Raw genomic sequence first — 24,162 nt, forward strand, 5'->3', positions numbered from 1 at the left:
GTGACAAGGAAAACAATTTATAATCTGTAATGCGGAATGATGATATTATATATCAATTTTTCACACTCATATTTGGACATTATCATCACCTAAATTACCTCAAAACAATTCATTTATTGTCACATGTTACTAGCGAAATGTATTCATAGTTCTGTTTTGTGTAACGCCGCTTCGCTTTCAATTTTTCCGATGATTCATCTCAGTGTGTGTCAGTCCCAGAGAGAGGGAGTTTTCTCTGCATCTTTTTCGTATTATAACTAATATTATCGAACGATAGATAGTTAATCTAATTATTTAACGGTGTATAAATACGCCACGTACTATAAATTCACCGAGTGAGTAAAAAGGAAAAAGCGACGCAGAAAAACGGAAATGTAATGAAGGTTGGAGTGAGTGATCTAAAGACTCGATCCGTAGTTCTTGCTTGCATCGTACATAGCTATGGAACCGGTTCTTGAACCAGCACCGTCCGTGAACTCAAACCCGTCGCCTATACCGCCTCCGATTAACTCTGTGCCCCCTTTCTTGAGCAAAACCTACGACATGGTTGATGATCTTTCCACCAATGAGGTCGTTTCTTGGAGCAGCGGGAACAACAGCTTCGTCGTCTGGGACGTGCCCGAGTTCTCGAAGGTGTTCTTGCCTAAGTACTTCAAGCACAACAATTTCTCCAGCTTCGTCAGACAGTTAAATACATATGTAAGTAAGCATCACTCTTTCTTGTAACTTCAAAAAAAAAAAAAAATCAGATTGATCATTGAAGTGTTGAACTTTCAGGGACTTAGTCCTAGTTCAGTCTCATTCTTTTCCTTTTCTGTTAGAAAGTGTTGAACTATGGTGTTTACACTGTTTATTTGAGAAAATTGAGGTAGTAAGTAAGGCATCAAAGTTGGGTAAGGTAATTACAATGATGTTCTGTATCTGATGGGAGTTTAATTGTTGTCTTTTAATGGGTTCTTGCAGCTTATGAGACTCTGGTGTAGTCAGTAGAACTATGCAGTTAATAGTCTGTCTATTCTTAAACTATATAGATTAGCAATTGTGGTTTAATGGCTAGATCCATGCCTGTCTTGGATTTTTTTGAAACCTTGTCAAGTCAATACTTTTACTCACCAAAAGATTCCACAGAACTTTGCAGGGTCGCTTTAACATATCCTCAGATATGGGTGAAGCTTGGTTTCTTCCTTGTAACTCTAAATCACAAAACAGAATGTCCTATCAGTTGTCTGAACATTAGCTTTGCTTTCGCTTGTATATGTCAGTCCAGGTACATGTTGATAAACTAAGAAGCTATTAACTTTTTTTATCCCATGGTGGAGAAGTCGTTTACTTCCCAGAATGATGCTTTAACCAGAAATTTCAAATACTCTGCAACAGTTTGTGGCTCTTGTACAATTACTCTATGTTGGCTTTCGTCTTCCATAAAACTCAATTTAACTTTTATTTTTGTTGATCTTTAGAGGCCATCTTGTTGAATTATTGTGTCCAGGGATTCAGAAAAGTTGATCCAGATCGATGGGAATTTGCAAACGAGGGATTCTTAAGAGACCAAAAACAACTACTAAAGGGCATTACAAGGAGGAAATCTTCGCACGTGCAGCAGCAGAATCAGCAACAAACTCAAGTTGAGAACTCATCTCTTGCTCCTTGTGTCGAGGTAGGGAAGTGTGGAATAGCAGAAGAAGAAGTGGAAAGACTCGAGAGGGATAAGAACGTTCTTATGCAGGAACTTGTCAGGTTAAGGCATCAACAGCAGGCCACCGAACACCAGCTGAAGGATGCGGTTCAGAAAGTTCAGGCGATGGAGCAGAGGCAACAGCAAATGATGTCGTTTTTGGCCAAGGTTGTTCAGAGTCCAGGCTTCTTAAACCAGTTAGTAGCACAACAGAGTAGTAATGATGGTGACAGACAGATTCAGGGTAGCAGCAACAAAAAGAGGAGACTTCCTGGGGAGGAGGCTAATGATGTTGACCGTCAGATTGTTAAGTATCAGCCATCGATAAACGAAGCAGCACAGACTATGCTTCGACAGTTCTTGAATATGAGTAGCTCAAATGAGTGTGAATCGGTTTCAAACTCTCTGAACTCCTCGAATACAGTATCTGGAGTAACACTGCCCGAGGTTTCACCCGACTCGGCTTATTCAGCAACGAACCAAGTACCTGAGGCAGGTTTGGCTCATCATCCTCAAGCTGGTCTGGTTCAGCCAAACTTAGGTCCAAGTCCAGCTGCAGCTTCTTGGAGCCCTGAATCTGAATGCAAGACAGGTAATGGAGAATGTTTGGATCCAATAATGGCTGCTTTAGGGGGGTCGCTGGAGATGGAAGGCGATGCAGTTTCTCCTAAAGGTGAGGGAGAGATGAAAGAGTTACTTGTCTCTCAGCTGCCTGGAGTCCAAGACCCATTCTGGGAACAGTTTTTTGCTGATGAAGCCCCAGTGAGTGGAGACGCAGAAGAGACCATATCAGGGTCTGTGGAGAATAATGACTTGGCAATGGAGCAAGAACTGAGCGAGTGGACTAGGGATCAACAACAAGTGAACCATATCACTGAACAAATGGGGTTTCTTTCTTCGGAAACACATGGAGGTAAGAATGAAAAGCATCTTCTCTGCATCGATGTTCTGTCTTGAGAGATCATTTGTTTCTCGTTTTCAGGAGAGGCTGTTAAGGGGATATGAACGAAGGAGGAGGAGGAAATATATATCATACACTTTTGACTTTGGCATGTTGTGAATAGCCTTTTAGAGATGACTTTGTGTGTTGTTTTTGTTACATGTTGCTTTGTGCTAGAACGCCCTTCTTCATGTTCAATTATCATACCACTATGATAATCTTTGGTCACTGACCGACTCGAGCAGAAAACTAATAGACATTAACCATACATGTTCGTATCTTTTGCTATAAAGATCATTAAGATGGATTAATATATAAAACATTCACACGATGAGAAGTCAAGGTTCAGTTCGATTGCATGGGAAGGAAAAGAATCTGTACCAATAAGTATATATCTTCAATGGGTAATTTGTATAGTTTCCTCGACTCTTCTTCGGTTGATGCTTGGAGCTTGGTGCTCAGACCAGGACAACGATGATGACAATGAGTATAACAATCCCAAATATGAGAATAAGAAGGCATGTCTGCAACAAAAGTAAAACATATATATGAAACTTATCTTTAGCTGCTAAAATAGGAATCACATAATTAAAAAAGTTGAGAGAAGTCTCTCGTAGTACCAAGGATGAGTTTGCTCTTTGAGTTTTAGATGCTTTTCTGAGTTGTGCAGTGGCTTGCGAGGTTGCAGCATGTGAGTTATCAATGTTGGAGCTGATGTCATCTGCCAAATAGACATTATAAAGTTTCTTAGATTCTAAGTCGTAAAGGAGACGTGGCAATTTACGATTTATGGTGGTTGGGTTTACTTACCGATCATAACTCCTTGATCGTTCACTAAAACAGCTAGATCATTGAAGATTTCATTCACTTCACCAATCTGTTCTTGAATTTCTCTGATTCCGTGCTCTCTTTCCTCAATAATTGCTTCATTGAATGTTATCTCGTTATCTAAAAACACCACTTCTTGCCTGGAATGAGTATAATTCAAAGTTAAATAGCATGTCGCTGCAAGATATGAGGTAACACAGCATGCCCAAACTGAAAAGATGGATTTAAAATGGGTTTATGGCCATATCCAACTTTGAGAATTATATTAACCTAAGTTTAAGCTTATATCAACGATTACGGCCAGAGTTAGTAACTCAATTAAATATCTCACTAAGGAACACAAGAAAACTGCATGCTGGATTGACTAACATTTGGGTTGTGTTTATGCTGAAACAATTATGAGGTGAACTAGCAAAATAATATGCTATAGCATACAATCAAATAAATACTCTCACCTTTTTGATTGTAGAAGAAGAGTTTGCTCCTGGGAGGTCCTTAAAGATTCAATATCCAGTTCCTGTGCATCGTAACTGCATGTAGTGGCATAACAATGAAGCATGTGTAAGTACGATTCAAATTCCACACACTATCAGTAACAATTTCGTTTTCAAAGTTTGCTGAACATTCAAAAAGTTTATACTATACTAATCAAGCTGCTACCTAATACAAAACAACAACATTAAGACATGCGAGTACATAATCCAGGGAACGTTTCTTTTCTCATTTAGTAGACAACAAGATTCATTTACTTACCTGGCAGGTATATCTTGTGTTACGACAGGTGTATAAGTTATTTCTCTTTCAGCTGCAAGCCTCTGAGCTTTCTGAAACTCTTTGAGAACTGATTGAAAATCTTTGGCCAGCTTAGCATCCGCAATCTTCTTAATTGGCTGCAAGTTAATATAAACATAACATAGCAAACCTGAATAATGTTAACAGATAAACAAATCACACACATCATCTATCAGGCAACCAAAATCGAATGGTATCACCACCAAAGTTGATTCAATAGTAAATGTTCTCTTTCACATGAGAAAGCAAACAAAAATGTAAGCAGTTTCTTACAGTAGCTGCTCCATGGAGGTCGGCTTCGCTAGCTTCTTTAAGTTTAGCTGACGTATTCTTCACCAGTTCTGATATCTGTAACCTTGTTTTTTGTCTGCAGCCAATAGAATTTCCAGAACAAATAAATCTTTTTAAAAAACAGATGCTCAATAAACAAAACCAAAATTGTCAGACATTAACAATGAATTTAAGTTTTCTCTAGCATAGTTAAAAGCAATATATAAACAACAAAACCATCTAAACCTTAACTATCACGCCAACCCTAATTAACTCGGAGATTTAACAACACAGGGAGAAGAATGAAGAGGGGGAAAAGAAATGGAACTGACAGCTTCTCTCGCAATTCAAGAGTATCCTTAGGCGTTCCGATCGAATCGTTTATCTTATAACAATAATCGATTATTACTTAGTGATTAATATAACTAAAAATAGACAAAACTAGTCGTACTGCTCCATTATGTTTGTATTTGTTGTACCAACATACAAGGAGAACGCAATAGCCAGCGATAGAGACAAATAACATGTTGCTTCTTTATAAAAACGATTCTAAAAACGCAACTATTTATGATTGGTTACCAACTTGCTTTAAGATAACTATTCCAAAACGTAATTAACTATGCAATCTATTGACTGATTATCAAATCAACTATTTCTTGTTTTCTTTTGAGTTATGATGCTAAACTGGAATCTGCATACCTGGCTTTCTAATATACTTCATTATGACCTTTTTTTTTTTTTTTTTGAAACACTTATGACCTTTCTAAAATGTAAAACACCTATAGTTACCTGGTAATGCTATTGCAATTAACATAACGTATCACACGATTATTTGCAGAACATATTTAAAATACACATGGCATATAGTATGTCATCAGATCTCACCGAAAAAATGATTTGATCTCACACCCAAAATATATAGAGTTAAATCGATCGACTTGTAACCGACATATCACACATGTAAAAAAAAAAAACTACAATAGTGCTATTAAGCCTTCAATTCAATCCAGAAGTCAGAAGCGTCTGACTTAGTTAGAATCTCCTTTGGAGTCAGAAAATCTTAGCAAAACTCCAAGCCAACTTTGCTTAAACCCTTGATTAACATTATCAGGATTCAGTACTAATGTTGTTTTATTTGGGCATATGAACATCGTTGATGTTTTTTTTATCTAGATGTCTAAACTTTTTTGTTTATTTATTAATATTTTAATTGTAAGACAAAATATCGCGTGCTGGTGTGAAGTACTTAAGCTAAAGCTCGATAAAACTGTATATCAGTATTGGTCTCATATTAACAAATAACAACGTACGCTTACAGATATCAGATATTTATTAAAACTATTTTAAAAAGCGTCTGAACTTCATATATAGAGATTTATTGTTGGGTGACTTGAAGTTTTTGTTGGTATATAAGGTTGGTATTGCTACCTTATCATCTAGGTTAAAATTCGCATAATCTATGATGATAACAATTTTGTTTGCTATTGTACAATAACTATGATGATGATCCCTTAATAGGTTTGATTTGCTTGATTGCTTCTAACATACTTGAAAAGTATGGCTAGGTCTGGGCGTTCGGGTATCCGTTGGCGCTCGGTCGGATTTTTCGGATTTCGTTTTTTTTATAACACCTCTTAGGTCTCATTCTAGTAAATTTACAAGTACGGGCCAGGTTCGGATATAACACATCGGGTTCGGATCGGTTTTGTATCACATCATAGAATCCATAAAGTAACCATATATCATTCAGATTCGGGTTATATCGGATCGGTTCGGATATACCCGAAATAAAATCTAAAATTTAAAAGCAAAACATAAGAAATATATACTTATGTATATATAATTAAGTATTTAAAGTATTTATTTAAATTTTAAATACTTATTGTTAGATATCATATCAAAATAAATATGAAATTGAATATTTGAAGTATATATTCATGTTTAATATAATTATATTGTATATTAGTTTGGACATTCGAAACGGGTTTTTCAGATATCTTTTTGGATTTTTTGATTTTTTCGGTCTTTCGGGTTACCTGTTCGGGTTCGGTTAATAATACTTGGGATTCGGATATATTTTGTACCACCTTACAAGATGCATTCGGATATTTTTTACATTTCAGATCGGATACGGATTGGATTTTTCGATTCGGGTTCGGTTCGGATTTTGGATTATGGATTTTATGCCCAGGCCTAAGTACGACCGTGGATAAATAACTAGATATGAAAACCAAACTTTCACTACAAGTTCAAATATATAAAAAAATAAAAGCAAAAACACACATACAACTAAAGTGAAAAGAACAAAAGAGTTTTGACAACGATGAGAAAAGAGAGCAAATGGAATACGAAACTGAGAGATTTAAAGTAGGCCAAAGACATATCGTTATCCAAACACAAAGGTGCAGTACTTTTTAAGCCTCTCCATAGCATGTTCCTCAAATTTTAGGTAAATCAATCTTCTGAGATGCTGGTACGATTATTTATCATATAGTTGTCATATATCACTCGTTGAATATCGGTCCCAGCATCAGCATGTGATATGGCTGTATATATTGTACAGTGCAAATATAGCTTACTATTTATTAAAAACGCCTAGGGTATTCTGGATTCTTCCTACACTAGCTAACATCGGTTTGCCGTGCGATTGCATCTCGGTAAACCGTGGGCAGAGACTTAGGCTTTCATTGTTCGCACGTAGTTTTTGCGGTTACGTAAAACAAATTACATTTTGTTTTTGTTTATTATTTTTCAAAAATCAAGTCATTTCGAAGAAAAACATAAAGCTAATTAAAACATACAAACAGGATGTATTTTCTGGAAATAATATACAAATAAAATGTTAATCAAAAACATACTTCACCTCTCTTATTTTTCATGTACCACAACGACATTTTTTTGATCCGTTAACATTCACATCGATCCATCGACGGATAACCTCAAATTCAGGTCCACATTTCTCTATACCTATGGTTTCAAGCAACCATCTATTGAAGTGTCAACTGATAGAGTAAGTCAAGTCATTGGTTATATAAAAAAAGTCATTAGTTATGACATGCTTCTCCTTAAATTGCCTCACATTATCACCTGTCGGCGCCATAGCAAGTTGTACTATTTGCTCATAGATTGATTCCATCTCGATAGCATTATATTGTTCCTAGCTAGTGATCTAGCTAGTGTCTCTCTTGTCTCATAGAACATTAAAAGATCAATTCCCTCCGTTTCTTATTTTCCCTTGGTTCTTTTCATAGCCACACACACACAAGAAGAAGAACCAATTTAGACGAGTTATAGGTTTAACATTTGCACCAAAAAAAGTTATAGGCAATATTTATGAAGATTTGTTTTTATAATTTGAGTAATCATGGCCGATGTCTAAACTAGTTGCGAAACCTGTGGAAGACTCTTTTTTTTTTGCTATTGTAAGGTGTTTACAGTTGTATATGTGGGACTTAATATCGGCAGGCGTCAAACATTGTATTGCTAAGGTAATTAATACATTTCATAAGGGAGTTTGTACTAAATCAATATTTACTTGATTTCTCTAAGGATAATTATATGTTTATGGCAAACTCTCGTTTCCATTTGGCATCCTTATTGTGTTATTTTGTTCGATATGGAAGATCAGATTTAATATTCATAGGAAAAATGAATATCTTAAACCGCAGGATTGCATAAGTATTTTATGAATTTATTACTCACTATAGACGAAATTCAATAATTATCCATCCACACCCACATGCAAAATTTGAGAAACAAACAAAAAGTTCTTACCACATTATCTCACTCACATGAATCCAAATCCTCCTCCAACCTCACATTATTTAACATTATACACAATAATTTTCTCAATAAAAGAAAAAATAATAACATAGACATACGTCACCTATGTCTATATATACATCCAAGAAAGACCACCTGTGTATGAATGATATAACCTTAAATCCAGAAAAGCCAGAGACTATTACAAGAAAGAGCATATTAGTCTGATCATTTTCCACAAACAATGATGTCCTCATCATCATCATCATCATCTGCCACCGATATTATCACTAAGCCGCCGCCGTCGTCGGCTGTTGAGTCTGTCACGTGCGACACGTGCGGTTTCGCTGAGGAGTGCACGCCGGCTTACATCCACCGCGTCAAGGAACGCCACAGGGGACACTGGCTTTGTGGGCTCTGCGCGGAGGCTGTGAAGGACGAGGTGGTTCGATCTCCGACAAGAATCTCCGTCGAGGAAGCTCTTCGCCGCCACACAACGTTCTGCCACCGGTTTCGTTCATGGAGCGCGGAGGAGGAGGAGGAAGATCCTATTGCAGTCATTGGAAGAATTCTACGGAGGAGTCTCGATGGCTCTCCTCGGAGAACCACCACGAGGACGAGCTCAAGCGGAGCTTTGCCTGGGGTCGACGATGTAGCGGCACGACGGTCGCTTCTCCGATCTGGGAGCTGTTTCTCGTCTCTCTCTACTTGATTAAATATGTTAGGTGTAAAGTTGCATTTTGCTTTTCCTAAATTTTTGTTAAAGATTTGTTATTTTGTATGACGTTAGTCTTTCTTAATATGATTCAGTGAGTTAATAAAATGGTCAATGACCAAAGCATTCTGTGATCTCTAGATTTGCAGTACTTACGTTTTTTTAACAATCAAATTACGTTTTTCGGGATTACAGTAACAATGCAATATGTAGTACACGTAGTTAATGAGTTTGTACCAACGTACGTAGCAATAAAAAGAATAGGTTGAACCCCCAAATACTGTACGTATAGCATTGGTGTTATATTTAACGTTTTTTAGTTTTTTTGAAACTTGCTAGAATGTATGTTAGTTGACAAAAAGAACACGTTAGACTAATACACTTCAATAATATAGGTCGTTTTTATATCAATTTTTTAAAAACATCCTAGATAACAAATCTGGACTATAAAACAATACTATCTAGTAGCTAGGCATCTACTAATACATATACTTCTCAACAGGCAACTTTAATTCATCAATGTTGACGGATTATATACGCTACAGTTATCATTGAATCATATATATATATATGCAATCGCCACAAGATCACTAGAGACAGTTGAAAAAATAAGAGAAATAATCAATATAGGCCACATATTATTTCTCAAATCACTAACACAAACTCATAGATATATTATGCTAGCTGATGCATATGTCTCAGTTCTAACATCTTCAGGGTTCCATTTTCTGTGCCTTTATACTTTTATAGCCATAGCAATGTATGTATGACATCCACTTAGCCCTAATTAGAACAACTAAAATCTAATATTTTAGATTCAGTTAAAGTAGTATGTATATGCATCTGTATAAACAAAAATATGAAATGTGTATGTCAAATGTGAATGCATGGCACATGCGGATATGTCCAGCTTTGGTGTGATGAAGAGATCCAAGTCTTAACATCACTTTCCAATTGGTGTGGCGCAAGGGTCATTCCTCTTCACTTTGTTGCCCACTTGCCTAAGACACTCTAACTCGACATTTTGTCATCTATTTGTTTCTTAATTGTTTCAAATTGAAAGACAACTCCATGTTCTTTTTGTTTATATTCTTAATTTTTCGGCCACTTTATGTTGTTTTGAGTTAAAAGTATCTCGAGCCCCTTTCACCAATATCTTTGAGTGTAACCACCAAGATTTGTATATTTATCATTCCATTATGATAACTGTACACCTCTTAACTGATAACTTTAAAAGTATGTGAAGCCCAAGCTAGGGTTAAATTAAGTTTTGCTATAATAAGAAACAGTCCTAGGCAAAAACAAATGAAAGGGTAGAAGAAAAATAGATACAATACTAGTGAGAAGAAAGATTCAGGGTCGACCAACCCTGGTTAACTAGGATAGATTTAAAAAAACGTGCAATTAGAATTTGCCTGGTTTGAAGTCTAATTATCTTGATTATGATATTCACACCTAAAGTTTTCCAATATCCATAAAAAAAAACAAAATTAGAATATCTATAAATGGACATAAAGAATGTCATCCAAGTTCATATACTAACCTTCTGAATAATATCCAAAATTTTCAGAAAGGATTAGACCTTGGATGAGATATAATATATGTTGATAATATTTGCAGCTTTTCTATTCCAGTTTCTAAAAGAGTGAAATGTTACACGAATACAAAGCCTTGCCTATTAGAAAGCCCACTGGACTATAGTGTAAACCCATAAGGAAACTTCACTTTTAATCAAAGCAACGACCAAAACAGCTTCGAACAACTTTGCGATCATAATCATCTCAGAAAAAAACGTCGCGAAGAAGATGATGCACATGACCTTCTACTGGGGCATCAAAGCCACAATCCTCTTCGATTTCTGGAAAACCGATTCATGGCTGAGTTACATCCTCACTTTAGTCGCCTGCTTCGCCTTCGCCGCCTTCTACCAGTACCTCGAGAAACGCCGTGTCCAATTCAAATCCCTTTCATCCACTCGCCATCCTAATCCCCCGCCTCGCGCCGGCGTTTCCGCACCTCTTATCCCCAAATCGGGCACCAGATCCGCCGCCAAAGCTGCGTCGGTGCTGCTTTTCGGCGTCAACGCGGCGATCGGTTACCTGCTGATGCTGGCGGTTATGTCCTTCAACGGAGGCGTTTTCATCGCGATCGTCGTCGGGTTAACCGTCGGTTACCTCGTTTTCAGATCTGACGACGACGGTGCTGACGTGGCGGCGGAGAATCCATGCGCGTGTGCTTGATTTCGGATGATTCGGTTTATGTTTGTTGTGTTTGATCTACGCCACGTGTTTTTTATTTCTGTATTTTTTTTTTCTTTTCTTGTTGGCTCCTTCACCAAACTGATATCGTCGACGATCTGAATGCGTTTCTGGGTTTAATGATGTCTATGAACTTAATGATGTGTAAGATTATCCCGTTTTAATCCTATGATTGAGCTATATATATTCTCCAGATTTAATATATAGTTTGTCACATATGATATGGTTAGCATACTTAGGGGGTTTATTCAAACAAGAATTTGTATGGAATTCAGTGATTTTAAAAGTGGATGGACTTTTAATAAACTTATCAAATAGTTTACTTTACTTTGATTTCTATTGACAGTTATTGATTTTCATAGATTTGCATGCATTTTATTTTTTATTTTTATAAATCTTATTAAGGAAATATGTAAAAGTTTTTTTTGAAAACTTTTCAATTTTTTAAAAGCTTTCTGTAAGTAGAGATGATAATAAGAGATGATATACGGATCAGAGATGATGTACAACAAGTCCTTGAGAAATCTTCGTGGCCGAATCAAGTCACAAGATCGATTGAGATCAACTCTTGAGGATCTATTGTAGCCATCTTGGACCTCATGTTGCTACGTACAATTGGAATCGATGTTCTTTAGTAACACTAGTAGCGATGAGTTGAGCCACCTCAGTCCTTCCTTCACCCACATGATCCAATTTCCACTACGAAAAGACACAAGGAGATGATGAATGTTTCGGAAATGGTAAATGAGTGTTGGATAGTTTTCTGTCCATGGCAACGATAGGAGTTGCGCCTCAAAGAATGAGTTGGTAGAAAGAAGGATCTTCAGCCATGAAAAACAGCTTTCCACAACTATTGCTTACGCTATTCTGCCAAGACGATGACACTCAAGCATTGATGCTTCTTGTTAAGGTGTAAGAACATCATCGCTGCTTTTTTTCTTTGTATATGATTTTCTTTTTGTTACAGTTTTGAAATAAATAAGCAAATATTAAAATTATTACTTGTTTGTGTAACGCTACGGAATCAAAAGTGTGTTTTCTATTATATAAATTTTAAAACTCTTATGGGTATACATCAGATTTTCAAAGTTGAGGCTCATAAGTAAGAAAGTAAAGAATTTATATCTCAATAACAATAGAGTTTAATAGAATTAAAAAATTAATCTTAACTAAACTTTTTGAATAACAAAAGATTTTGAATGGATTTTAAAAATCTTTAAACCAATAACAATATAATTTAGTAAGAGTTTAAAATTGATTTTCAAAATTTTATAATTCACCGACTCTATCTACCGATAACCCCCTTGGTATATAGAAATATATTTGGTTTCTGAAACTGATCAACAATTAGTGGATTCGCCATTGAATATTAATCAGAGTGTTGCAGTGATTTGACTATTATCATGTGATAGACATCCTTCTTCATCGCCACCATCTATTATTTATTACCTGTTTTCAATTAAGTAAGTTGGAGCTCAACTAATCCCATAAGTGGATGGGATAGATCACTGGAGGAAGACAGAAAGTCATCTTCAACTGGGCCAACCCCCAACTCCAGCTGGCCCAACAATAACACATAAAGAACCATCTTACATGGGTTCGAAGTGAGGCTCCACTCATTGACTCTTAAACCTTTCCTTTTTTTTAGTTAGTGTAGGATCTTCAACTTTAGTTCTGTTTTTAGTTGCTCCTGTTTCGGTTGATGTTTTCAACTTTTCATCTTGGACAATAATTCTATTGAATTCAGACGTTAAAAAAAGCAGGAAATCTGGTATTATTCCTATATTTACAAAGTTATTTTTCTTCTTTATATTCAGGATGAGATCATTTCCATGTTTAGACCATTGATTCAGTCGCTTTTTGAACTGAAAATGTGAACATTATCTAAAACTAGGGCCGGCCCGTAGGGCGGGATTTTTTTGTTTTTTGTTATTTTGGTTTGTATAATTGTTATTCGATCTTGTTGTTGTGCGTGTGTGAAGATGGTGAGTAAGAGGGATATCTCTATGAAAACGATTTATATTTTAAAGTATGTTGGAGATCGATGGTTTGATTGGAAGAGGGATTGTTGTAGGATGACTTATTTACTTTATTCATGGTGGTTGTAATGTTAGTTTTTTTCTAAAAAAAAATATTTTTTACTCATAATTGGAGGAATTACTTGTTGTTTGTTTATATGATTTTGGCCTTGAAGGATTCGTTTGTGTTTTTTTCTTCTAAAAAATCTTTTTTGTAGATCTTTCATAGTTAATTGGTTATCTTGTTCAAGTGAATTTAGTTGTTTTACATGTATTCAAAATTTGTTTTATATTGATTATGATATTAGGTAGACTGATGGTGATTGGGTGTAGCACACAAACCATGGATTATTGTTGATTGAGTTGCAAAACATGTATTATATCTTGAATGTTTTCAAGATTCGTAGTAATTTTATTTTTATGTTGTTTATTTTTCCAAAAATGGTAGTTTACATAATGTGTAAATGAATTTATTTTAAAACTAAAAATACTGTTATTCGTTTTTTTGTAATAGAAAAATATCTAAATTAAGTCAACACCACAAAAACTTAATATTGAGTGGTACTTTTTTTTTTGCCAGTTGAGTGATATAATTTAAAACGTACACCACTAAATATTCTATATGTTATAACATTCAATACAAAATAATCATGTTATCCGAATAACCCATTAAAGATTTTAAATAGTAGTGATTATTAATATGTATATTTAACATTAGTTTTCTTATATTTGATAAATTAATTATATATTTAACTAAGCGTATCATAGTTTTCATTGACGTTGTTTTTTTTCGTTTACCTTGTTATACGTTAAAAAATCATAAGTAGATATCACTATTTTTCTGCTTATTTTTTTTTAACTATTTATAAAAAATATATAGATATATTATGAGTTATATTATTCCAGGAATTTCATTTTTTCTTGAGTCAAAAAGTCAGCTCACATTATCTTTTTTTTTCTTCTTTTGATATTCGTGGAGAATCTCAGGCGGTAAGACCAGACTAATCCCCACGAGATCTTCCACCCGGGCACGCACGGTTATAGGCGGGAAGGTTGCCAAGGCGACTCGAACCCAAAGCGGGCACTCCAGCTGGAGTTCCATTACCACTAGACCAAGAGCTCTTGGTTCACATTATCTTTATTTTCATCAGACAAAATGTTCTTCTCTTTATTTACATTTACATATTACAGTCTTGAACTCAAATTCCAATCAGGATGACTCATGACTCGGTAGAACAACTCACACCACCCCACCTTTTAACCGCCATCTCCTTCTCCTTCGTAGCCTCGTGTCTATTTCGTCTCAGTGAATATCTCATCAGCTGATTCAAGCCCACCAATATATTTTAATATTATATAATTAGCACCACTCAAATTGATCTAAAAATTGTCTTATTCCTTCATATAGAGATCAAACTCGTTCCGAGTCAAACCTGGACAGAAATCATTCAAGCCAAAACTCTTCACCTTCGATCATATAAATATCACCAGACAACTTTCTTGATACACCGTGAAGCAACGACTGTAGGTCTTTCCACGCTTTAAGTGATCTTCGTAACGGGCTACATAGTTTGAAGAAATGAAACGCTGGACAACACAATCTGTAGTAGAATAGTTTGAGTAAGCGAAATTGAATATTAACGAACACAATTCCCGTTACAGAGAAATGAATATTTGTTCATCTATAAGAAGCAGATCCAGTTCAATTAGGAAGCCACCTTTCGTTGTATTCCTTACTTCCCAGAACATATTTCAATCAAAAGCGTAGCTCAGACGGTCCCAAACCAGCATAACATCACTGAAGAACAGAGGTTTAAGTACATTTCCGGGCGATTTTGCCGATCTGGTTTCCATCGTTTCCTCTGATAATTTGCTTAGCGTGATTCGGTAAGGTGAGAAGCAACAATGAATGATATATATAGGGTGGAGGTGATGTCATTGAAATAAATTCATGTCGTTTGGATTGTTGCAGTAAATATATAAACTTTATGATTCTTTAGAGGTGGGAAGTAGACGACACAGAAGAGAATCGGAATCGGTAGGAACACCGAGAAGTTAGAGGTAGACGAAGGCAGTAGGTAGTTGGCGAAGAGATAGGGTTTACAACTATAGATTGATGGTTAGTGAAGGAGGCCACCTAAAACAAAATAAACGAAAGAAGCAATGTTTATTACGGACCATTAACCCTTTCAAAGTTCGTAACGGGTTAGAGAAGAAGAAACTCATACGAAATGTCACAAAATGTGCTCGATCCAGAGAGTCGCCATAAAAATTCATTTCGCAGAAATCTCCTGGGTACTCCAACGGCAGTTTAGATAACGAAGAAGGAAGAATATGATGAACCCTAAAATTCGATGCGACCCGGATTGAGAAGCTTAGGTTTCTCGCTATCGCCTGGGTTGATTGAGCAACAAATGAAGCCCACAAACCAAATTAAGCCCAATCATATCATGCAACAATTAATGAAACACATCGTATTTAGGAAGACATGATGCACGAATTAGCCGGATGGAATCCTAGGTGGACACGAGAGAATCAATCCTTTCTTTATATATAAAGATATTAACTCAAAAGAGAGTTGATATTCTTTAATAAGATTACCGGGAGTCTTTTGTACGAATAATATACATTTGTTATATAATATATAGTACCCCCACCGAATTAATGGTTTTAAAATAAATAAAATTCAAATATGAAAGAGAAATGGAGCCTTAAAAAGGCCAGAGGAAGGTAAGTATTATCCTTTGTCAGCTACCATATTTACTTCCTCTGCCACCTCCCCTTCCTCCTCTTTCTTCTTACTCTCTATAGGGAGTCTCTCTCACTAATCTCTTTCTTACTTTGCATTGTTTTTATCACTCCCTGCTTCTTCATCTTCCTCTTTCTCTCTTCACTGCATGTTTTGTCTCTTTACTAAAACCATTCTCTCTGGTCTTTATACTACCAGAGAAGATCATCTCTAGCGACAATGGCTTCTACTTCAGGCAGTGTCGGTGGAGAAGTAACTGGTGAAACAGGTTCGCCTCTTGCTAAGCCATCTCTACCGCCGCCTCGTCCGAAGTCTCCGCCGGAGTATCCAGATTTGTACGGGAAACGCAGAGAGGCGGCCAGAGTTCAGATGCTAGAGAGAGAGATTGGTTATCTCGAGGCAAGTTCATTAATAGTATTTTTTTAAGTTACTAGTAGTATTTCTTTCTTTAAGTACTACTATCTCTCTGTCTCTATAATCTGCCACATTTTGATCACTCTGAGGAAGTGTCCGAATATTTTGAATTTCATGATACATTTGTTTTTATTAGTCCTAACTAAACAAGTGGCATGTAGTACTGTACTAGCTTCTGATTATACAATTACTTTATCATTAGTACTCTTAATTAATTTTTATTGTGTAAATAACTTTGAAGAGGGGTTTTAAATAATTACTAGTCTTTGTTTTGTGTGTGTGTGAGAAAAGAGGTTGTTGATTTGCTAAACCTTGGTTCCTACTATATCCAGGTTGGTTTGGACTCTGGACCGTTGTGTGTATGTTTGACAGCAAGTATAGAAAACAAGACATTTATGTTTATTTATTCTCTTAGATGCTATCAAAAAGAGTAATTAATTTATGTCATCAGACACATGTATTTCATAGTATTAATTTCAAACTAGTACTCCTATAGAGTAATTAATTTATGTCATCAGGCACATTTATATAATATTAATTTCAAACAAGTACTCCTACGTATGCAAAGACTTTTCCCATTTTAATTAATTGCATGTTTTGATTATTAATTAATTTGAATCTCTGAACAGATTTTAATTTATATTGATTTTTTTGTTAGATAGGGGGGTCAACGGATCTATTTGAGCATCAATTAAATAGTAGTAACCTAATTGCGTTCATATGCTCTTCATTTAACCTCCAGCATTACGTCATTAATTTTCATAATCATAGTTTTTTACTACTTCAAATTTTCATAGTCATAATTACCAAATTAATTAAGTTTTATTCCCTGAAATTTAAAAATTAAGTATTTGCTAGATAAAAACAAAAAAAAGTTTGATCATCTTGTAGTGTGAATTGATTGACGAGACGCTCACTTACTCTGTTGTTAGCATCACTGAGGCGTGTGTTCGTTCGTGCATGTGTACTATGAAAGTGAGTGTTTAGTTAAAGCAAGTGTGAGAAGTAAAATATAAAGAAAAGAAGAAAATAAAGGTAAAGAAAAAGCTGAATAGATCTTACCAAAAATTTTTTTATTGAATTTGGTTAAGCATCCTTTGCAGTTTTATTTTTTGTTGCTTTTCTATATCAATCAATTTGTGAAAGTCTTTGTCTTTATTGCTATTTGCGTTTGAAAGGACCATATCATTGTTCACCTTTTCTTCATGTTTCTTTCATAGATCTCCCTTATGATTTACTTTCTGTTATGTTTTTATAAATATTTGAGAAATGAAATCATTTTTACACTGTATATGTTTGGTTTCTCCTAATATTTTTCGAAATGTGGAATTCTTGTTGTGTTGTGTTTTGTCCCATTGTGAACTTAGCTTTTCTCTTACTTTTCCAAGCTAAAATAATACACGTTCATTTAGTTAATCAACTTTATTGAGCTGATATTTAGAAAGTCATCATTAGCAGGGAGAAATTAAATTCATCGAAGGCGTACAGCCAGCTTCTAGATGCTGCAAAGAGTAAGATGATCTCTATGTTCTATAAACATTGCATCAGCTTGTTGTAAAATGTTTATGGAGTCTCATGTTTGTAATATGCTTTTTAACTGTGGCAGGGTCTCTGATTTTGTCGTTGCAAATTCTGATCCATTGATCCCTGCGTAAGAATGTTTCTAGTTAACTTCAATGACTTCACATTTCTCTTACTCTTCTAGCTTTTACAGTTTCGGTTTTTCTTTTTTTTTTCTTTCTTCATATGGATAGACAACGAAAGAATCGAAGACACTGCCGGTTCTGGAAGTGGCTCTGGTAAGAATTTTTACCGCCTGATAATCTTATTTTTCACTGCGATTTGTATTCACTTGAGACCAACGTAGGGTAATTGTCAGGGCCGTCTAAAGGAGCAGGCAACTGCTGCATTCTCACATGTTCTTAATTTCAAATATTTATTTTTAAAAGAAAATTTTGAATGTATATATATCGGGATACTGGATATTTCAAAATAGTTTACTTGCAATATCAAATGCATGTTTGATATACAATATCAGGACGTCAAATAGTTCGAGATAGTCCCTATAAATATTCTAAGTTTTTTTAGAGTGAACAATAATAATAATAATATTTTTTACTTATATATAACTATCTAACAAAGTGATACTAATTAACTAACTCAATGCAGTAGCTGTGTTCCGTGTTTGAGCTTAGCGAGTTTCTGCTGCTGCTGCCAATCCGAATGTTCGTGCCATCTAAGGAAGCCCAAGTGCTGCAACTGCACAAGTTGCTGCTGCGTTGGGTCCAAATGCTGTGACGGGTCATGCTGCTCAAATATCTGTTGTTGCCCGAAACCGAGCTGCCCGAGCTGTTCATGCTTCCGAGGTTGCTGTTGTTCTTGTCCAGACTTGGCATGCTGCATACCCACCTGTTTCCGCAGTTGCTCTCGACCGTCGTGTCTCAACAAGAAGAAGAGCTCATGTTGCAGCTGCAACTGCAAGATCAGATGGTCATCTTGTTGTAGATGTCCCAACGTACGCCTTTGTTGTTGTTTTTGCAATTGTAAAAATCTATGTTCTAATCCTTGTTGTTTAACTTTCTAGACTTTGATTATTATTATTATTGTTATAGCTATATTCTCATATAAGTCATATTTTTGTTCATTTCTTCTTTTATCTGTTAAAAGGAAGGAACTCTTTCTTGATTTTGTAATAAACTTGTGAATATTTGTCTTTTTCTGCAAGTGATGATTTCTAATTTTCTACCAAGCAAACCTCCCGTGAGATATGTCAGTATACAAAATCTGTGGATGTCTGACCAGAGAAAAACAAGATATTAAGCAATCAAACTCTCATGGTCTGACCAATAGCTACATAAGGATCGATCTGTCCATTAGCTTTCTACAGTGTATCTGATCTCCCAAACTCAACAGTAATGATGTTCATTACTCTTTCATTTTGGGATCAACAAATAATATTTCTTCTTTAATCCTTGTTACCAGTTAGTATTAAGTTCCAACTAAATTTGCTCAATGGATAATATACACACTCGCACACCACGTTTGCATGGTTGCATCTTCAATTAAATCGGTTAAACAATAATATCATATGTCATCACGGTTTGGTTTAAAACTTTATAACACTCTGAAATCATCTTATAACAGATGATCCGACATGACATTAATAGCTTTTGGTCCAATGGTTATCCAAAAAGATCTTAGAAATAGTCCTATTAGAGCACCTCCATCGGGGAGTACTTAGCCCAAGTTTCCTAACAAAACTGAATAAAAATAAATCAAAAAGCCCAAATTAATGCAGTACCGCTCTCTAAATTGGGCTTTCTAGTTTCGGTTGGGAGCCCTATCGTGACGCCTTCTCATTGGACCGCACATCAATGCTCTCTCTCTCCTTCGTCGCGAGAAAGCCAAAAGATTTCATTCTCGACTTCTCCGTCTTCTCTCTGGGCGATCTCCGCGTCTCTCTCATTCTCGGCGTCTCTGAATCGAATCTCGTCGTCTCTCTCTCGAGTCTCGTTGTCCTTATCTCGAACCTGGTCGTCTCTCTGTCGAACCTTGGCGTCCCTGTCTCGACTTCTCCGTCTTCTCGCTCGGTGATCTCGTCGTCTCTCTGTCGAGTCTTGTCGTCTCTCTCTCGAACCTCGTCGACTCTCTCTCTCGAACCTCGTCTGGAATCTCGTCTCCATCTCCTTATCGGTAAGAAATCATCCGTTTTATTTGATCTTTATGTAACTGTTGTTTCGATTTTGGTTTATCTCTCATTCTCTGTTCGTGATACGCTGTTTTGTCTTCTTCCTCCAGAGGTTATGATGAAGGTCAGAAGATAGAAGCTTCAAGAGAAGGCACCGCTGAGGGAAGGATGAAACTCAGACTAGATTGAAGATGTAGAAGAAGAAAGATAAGTCCGAACATCCCTTGTCTTTTAAAATTGATGTTGATGGTGATTTTTTGATAATATTGAGGACGGTGAAGTCTGTTAGATTACTAGTACATTGTTTCTGGAAATCGATATGCTTAAGCTTAAGTTTTCCTCTGTTTTGTATAAGTTAGCAATGGTGGGAATGATTGTTTGTGGAATCGATATGCTTAATAAAATTGGTTAAGGCTCTGTGGTAGTATCTGAATTATGCTTAACATGATCAGACGAAGCTTTTTTTGTTTTTTGTTTTCTGTTTTAGTTTTCGTTTATCTCATTACAGAGAACAAGCTTTTAATTATACTTTGTTTGTTGGTTGTGTGAGGGTTGAGGATGTGCGTGGAAGAAATGCAACGAAACTGTGCTTATCATGATCACATCAAAGCTTCTGTCTTTCATTTCACAGTGGACAAGAGATAAATTACATTTCCTGTCTAAGTAGATTTACCTGTAAAATTGTAAATGGTCGGGAATTAAATGAACATTAGTTTTGACATTTAGGTTGCGTGGTTGTTTTAGTGTTAGATATACATATTGATTCTCTTCCCATTAAAACTTAAACAACTTAAAACTTCTCCAACTTAAATCTTAAAACAACATTAAAACTTGGCATTAAAACTTGCCATTAAAACTTCAACAACAAAAAACTTTAACGATTATAAAACCTTGACTCCAAATCTATTTACTTCTCCAAAACTATTTCCTTCTCCAAAACTATTTCCATCTTCTTTCCTTCTCCGAAGATATTTTGTTCTTTCTCTCTTTAGATTCTCTTATGGATCCTTATACTCAACAATGTAGCTTTCAAAACCTCTTGAACATTCAAACTCCAAACACTCAATGGAATGAGTCAGTCTCTGCGTCTGTCCCTCGTGAGCCTTAACAGACTGTCTCTGTGTCGGATGCCTCTGTTTTCTCTTCACAATGGAATGAAGATAGCAACGAAGACGTAGAGATTGTGTATGACCGGAAAGAGAGGCGTAAATGGTCACCAGTGGAAGATGTTCTGCTGATAAGTGCTTGGTTGAACACTTCCAAGGATCCAGTGGTTGGGAATGAGCGGAAAGCAATTGCGTTTTGGAAACAAATTGCTGCTTATTTTGCTGCGAGTCCCAAGCTGGCTGGTTTGGAAAAGAGAGGACCGGTGCACTATAAAACAAGGTGGGGGAAGATCAATGAAGGCGTGTGTAAGTTTGTTGGCTCCTATGAAGCTGCAACAAAACAGAGATCGAGTGGACAGAACAAGGATGACGTCTTAAAGATGGCTCACGCGATTTACTTTAATGATTACAAGAAGAAGTACACAATGGAGCATGCATGGTTGGAGCTTCGCCATGATCAGAAATGGTGTGGAGCATCTACTTCTAAAGATAAAGTGCAGTCGAAAAGGAGAAAGCTAGTGGTTGATCCACTACCAACCTCTGTGCCAGGAGAGGATGATAATTCCGCACGGCCTGCTGGGGTTAAAGCAGCAAAGGCAAAAGCTAAAAAGCCTGTGAGCAAGCCGACGTTGGAAGAGGAAGGAAAGGAGTTTCACAACCTGTGGGAGATTAGGCAACGTGACTTTGCTCTGAAGGATAAGCTGAACAAGCAGAAATTGCTTGAGAGTCTCATTGTCAAGACAGAGCCATTAACTGAACTGGAACTTGCTTTGAAAGATCAGCTTATTAAGGACATGTTGGCTTAGTTTCAGTGTCTGAGTTTATGGTTATGCTTATGTCTTGTTAGAGTTGTGTCTACTTTGTTGCTTAATGCTTATGCTTTGTTGCTTTTGTGTACGAGTTAGTTATTTTATTTTGTTGCTTTTGCAGAGATAAAGACCGCCAAGACATGTGACATAAGAAACAAACTCAAAAAACAAGTGTGTATCTCGTGAGTCTGTGTAATCAGTGTCTTTTTGATGTCTTGTTGTATCTCGTGAGTCTGTGGTGTTGTGTAAGCAGTTGCTGTCTTTTTGTATCTTGTGAGTTTGTGGTCCATGTATGTGATCAAAGTGATGTCTTGTTCTTGTTGTATCTATCTCGTGAGTATGTCTTGTTCTTTATAAATCAACTCAACAACAGAGATAGAGTTTTCTTTATAAATCAACACAATAACACGAAAGAGAGAATCGACCAAATTGTTTCATCTCCTTCCTGTTTTTCATGTCTCTTTAAAATTGTTTCACCGTACCGAGCAAACAAAAAAACAACAAGGCTCGATTGTTTCTTCTCCTTTTTTTTCATATCTCTTTAAAATTTGTTCTTCACATTTATTTCTTAAATGGTATCTTCTTCTTCCAATCCTTTTGAAGAAATGAATGAAAGATTTGATCAAATTTGCGATCAACAATTCAAAAATCTTTTCATTCATTATGGTGAGTGTCAAGAAGAATCAAGGTCAAAAAAGAAACGAGCCTACACTGAAAGAAATCGAGAACAAGGACACATGCAGTTATGGAACGATTATTTTAGTGAAGATGCAACATATCCATCTCACATGTTTCGATGCCGTTTTCGCATGAACAAGCCCTTGTTTATGCGTATTGTTGATCGACTCTCCGCTGAAATTCCATACTTTCAACAAAGAAGAGATGCTACTGGAAGGCTCGGTCACTCTCCGTTACAATAGACAACGGCAGCAATTCGTATGATGGCATATGGTTGCCCAGCTGATGCGGTCGACGAGTACCTCCGACTTGGTGAGACAACCACACTTTTATGCTTGGAACATTTTGTTCAAGGAATCATAGATTTATTTGGAGATGAGTATCTTAGAAGACCAACGCCAGAAGATCTTCAAGGAATACTCGATATTGGAGAGATACGCGAATTTCCCAGGATGATAGAAAGCATTGATTGTATGCATTGGGAGTGGAAGAATTATCCGACCGCATGGAAAGGGCAATATACACGTGGATCAGGAAAGCCAACAATTGTTTTAGAGACTGTAGCTTCACACGATCTCTGGATATGACATGCGTTTTTTGGACCTCCAGGTACCTTAAACGATATCAATGTTCTTGGTCGATCACCGGTTTTTGATGATATATTAGAAGGTCGAGCTCCAAAAGTTAATTACGTTGTCAACGGACACAACTACCGTTTGGCTTACTATCTCACAGATGGTATTTATCCAAACTGGGCTACTTTTGTCCAATCTATTCGAGAACCGCAAGGTCCGAAAGCATCCTTATTTGCTACACATCAAGAAGGTGTTCGTAAATATGTCGAACGTGCTTTTAGGGTCTTGCAAGCTCGATTTGCCATAGTCAAAAATCCAGCTCTTTTGTGAGACAAAATAAAAATTGGAAAGATAATGAGAGCATGTATCATTCTACATAATATGATCGTGGAAGACGAACGAGATGGGAACACTCAGTATGATGTATCAGTTTTCGAACAACCGGAATCAAACCAAAGTTCACAAGTCGATTTGAACTTTTCACCAGGGATGCCTTCAAATGTCGGGAATATTATGAGCGTGATGACCATTCGGAATGAAGTCTGTGATAACAAAATACATCAACGATTGAAAGCTGATTTGGTTGAGAATATATGACAAAAATTTGGAACACATTAAGATTTCAACTAATCGGTTTTTTCTCGTTCATGATTTGTATTTGTATTTTTAATATGTTTTTATGTCATTTTTATTAAAACTTTTATGTATGCTTTTATTTTAAATCATTCTACTTAAAAAAAAATTATTTTTAAGAACCTCAATGGAAGTTCTACCAAGGAGGATGAAAAAATTAAATAGACTAACAGGGATCTTTAAGCTTTCAAATCACACAATTAAACTCTAATTTAATCTAAAGAACCCATTAGGAGTTCTAATGGATGGAGG

The 24,162-nt window shown here is 36.1% G+C and overlaps 6 protein-coding genes across 11 annotated transcripts; 5 read left to right on the top strand and 1 right to left on the bottom strand.

The window, feature by feature from the left end:
- The first annotated feature begins 73 nt into the window (after positions 1-73).
- On the top strand, positions 74-2,843 carry LOC106312939 (heat stress transcription factor A-1b-like). 3 transcript variants are annotated; one of them, XM_013750642.1, is made up of 3 exons: positions 88-699; positions 1,490-2,588; positions 2,658-2,843. In XM_013750642.1, exons 1-3 carry the CDS (start codon positions 442-444, stop codon positions 2,678-2,680), a joined length of 1,380 nt encoding a protein of 459 aa, XP_013606096.1. In that variant the 5' UTR covers positions 88-441; the 3' UTR covers positions 2,681-2,843. The 3 variants fall into 3 exon arrangements, with proteins under 3 accessions (XP_013606095.1, XP_013606096.1, XP_013606098.1); XM_013750644.1 differs by adding an exon at positions 1,129-1,267 and having other exon boundaries at positions 530-699; positions 1,490-2,843; XM_013750641.1 differs by having other exon boundaries at positions 74-699; positions 1,490-2,843.
- A 52-nt stretch (positions 2,844-2,895) lies between these two features.
- LOC106315139 (syntaxin-21-like) lies at positions 2,896-5,031 on the bottom strand. Its single transcript, XM_013752900.1, has 8 exons — positions 4,993-5,031; positions 4,838-4,890; positions 4,509-4,602; positions 4,197-4,333; positions 3,899-3,973; positions 3,426-3,583; positions 3,236-3,336; positions 2,896-3,139 (listed from the first exon to the last, which is right to left on the bottom strand). The coding sequence occupies exons 1-8, from the start codon at positions 5,029-5,031 to the stop codon at positions 3,074-3,076; spliced, it is 723 nt and encodes a 240-aa protein (XP_013608354.1). The 3' UTR covers positions 2,896-3,073.
- A 3,317-nt stretch (positions 5,032-8,348) lies between these two features.
- LOC106316307 lies at positions 8,349-9,118 on the top strand. Its single transcript, XM_013754183.1, has one exon. It carries the CDS (start codon positions 8,512-8,514, stop codon positions 8,977-8,979), a length of 468 nt encoding a protein of 155 aa, XP_013609637.1. The 5' UTR covers positions 8,349-8,511; the 3' UTR covers positions 8,980-9,118.
- A 1,604-nt stretch (positions 9,119-10,722) lies between these two features.
- LOC106315572 (copper transporter 5-like) lies at positions 10,723-11,442 on the top strand. Its single transcript, XM_013753338.1, has one exon. The coding sequence runs from the start codon at positions 10,788-10,790 to the stop codon at positions 11,220-11,222; it is 435 nt and encodes a 144-aa protein (XP_013608792.1). The 5' UTR covers positions 10,723-10,787; the 3' UTR covers positions 11,223-11,442.
- A 4,562-nt stretch (positions 11,443-16,004) lies between these two features.
- Positions 16,005-19,065, top strand: LOC106313974 (guanine nucleotide-binding protein subunit gamma 3-like). Of its 4 annotated transcripts, none has more exons than XM_013751918.1 (5): positions 16,005-16,406; positions 17,880-17,932; positions 18,028-18,072; positions 18,176-18,220; positions 18,591-19,065. In XM_013751918.1, the coding sequence occupies exons 1-5, from the start codon at positions 16,227-16,229 to the stop codon at positions 19,003-19,005; spliced, it is 738 nt and encodes a 245-aa protein (XP_013607372.1). In that variant the 5' UTR covers positions 16,005-16,226; the 3' UTR covers positions 19,006-19,065. The 4 variants fall into 4 exon arrangements, with proteins under 4 accessions (XP_013607372.1, XP_013607371.1, XP_013607373.1 ...); XM_013751917.1 differs by having other exon boundaries at positions 16,023-16,406; positions 17,877-17,932; XM_013751919.1 differs by having other exon boundaries at positions 16,023-16,406; positions 17,877-17,932; positions 18,594-19,065.
- A 730-nt stretch (positions 19,066-19,795) lies between these two features.
- LOC106315140 (glutathione S-transferase T3-like) lies at positions 19,796-22,021 on the top strand. The gene is made up of 2 exons (XM_013752902.1): positions 19,796-20,011; positions 21,221-22,021. The coding sequence occupies exons 1-2, from the start codon at positions 19,796-19,798 to the stop codon at positions 22,019-22,021; spliced, it is 1,017 nt and encodes a 338-aa protein (XP_013608356.1).
- The last annotated feature ends 2,141 nt before the right edge of the window (positions 22,022-24,162 follow it).

This window comes from Brassica oleracea, chromosome C9 (assembly GCF_000695525.1).
Source record: "Brassica oleracea var. oleracea cultivar TO1000 chromosome C9, BOL, whole genome shotgun sequence".
Taxonomy (NCBI): domain Eukaryota; kingdom Viridiplantae; phylum Streptophyta; class Magnoliopsida; order Brassicales; family Brassicaceae; genus Brassica; species Brassica oleracea.

Excerpts from the sequence above, each read along its gene's own strand:
- LOC106312939 (XM_013750641.1), top strand. The coding sequence starts at position 442 with ATGGAACCGGTTCTTGAACCAGCACCGTCCGTGAACTCAAACCCGTCG. Across the intron at positions 700-1,489 it reads TCAGACAGTTAAATACATAT|GGATTCAGAAAAGTTGATCC; the intron begins GTAAGTAAGCAT and ends TATTGTGTCCAG.
- LOC106315139 (XM_013752900.1), bottom strand. The coding sequence starts at position 5,031 with ATGTTATTTGTCTCTATCGCTGGCTATTGCGTTCTCCTT. Across the intron at positions 4,603-4,837 it reads CTTGAATTGCGAGAGAAGCT|ACAAAAAACAAGGTTACAGA; the intron begins GTCAGTTCCATT and ends TATTGGCTGCAG. Across the intron at positions 3,584-3,898 it reads CTTCTTCTACAATCAAAAAG|GCAAGAAGTGGTGTTTTTAG; the intron begins GTGAGAGTATTT and ends TACTCATTCCAG.
- LOC106316307 (XM_013754183.1), top strand. The coding sequence starts at position 8,512 with ATGATGTCCTCATCATCATCATCATCATCTGCCACCGATATTATCACT.
- LOC106315572 (XM_013753338.1), top strand. The coding sequence starts at position 10,788 with ATGATGCACATGACCTTCTACTGGGGCATCAAAGCCACAATCCTCTTC.
- LOC106313974 (XM_013751917.1), top strand. The coding sequence starts at position 16,227 with ATGGCTTCTACTTCAGGCAGTGTCGGTGGAGAAGTAACTGGTGAAACA. Across the intron at positions 18,073-18,175 it reads TCTGATCCATTGATCCCTGC|ACAACGAAAGAATCGAAGAC; the intron begins GTAAGAATGTTT and ends TCATATGGATAG. Across the intron at positions 18,221-18,590 it reads CGGTTCTGGAAGTGGCTCTG|TAGCTGTGTTCCGTGTTTGA; the intron begins GTAAGAATTTTT and ends AACTCAATGCAG.
- LOC106315140 (XM_013752902.1), top strand. The coding sequence starts at position 19,796 with ATGCTCTCTCTCTCCTTCGTCGCGAGAAAGCCAAAAGATTTCATTCTC. Across the intron at positions 20,012-21,220 it reads CTTCTCCGTCTTCTCGCTCG|ACTGTCTCTGTGTCGGATGC; the intron begins GTGATCTCGTCG and ends GAGCCTTAACAG.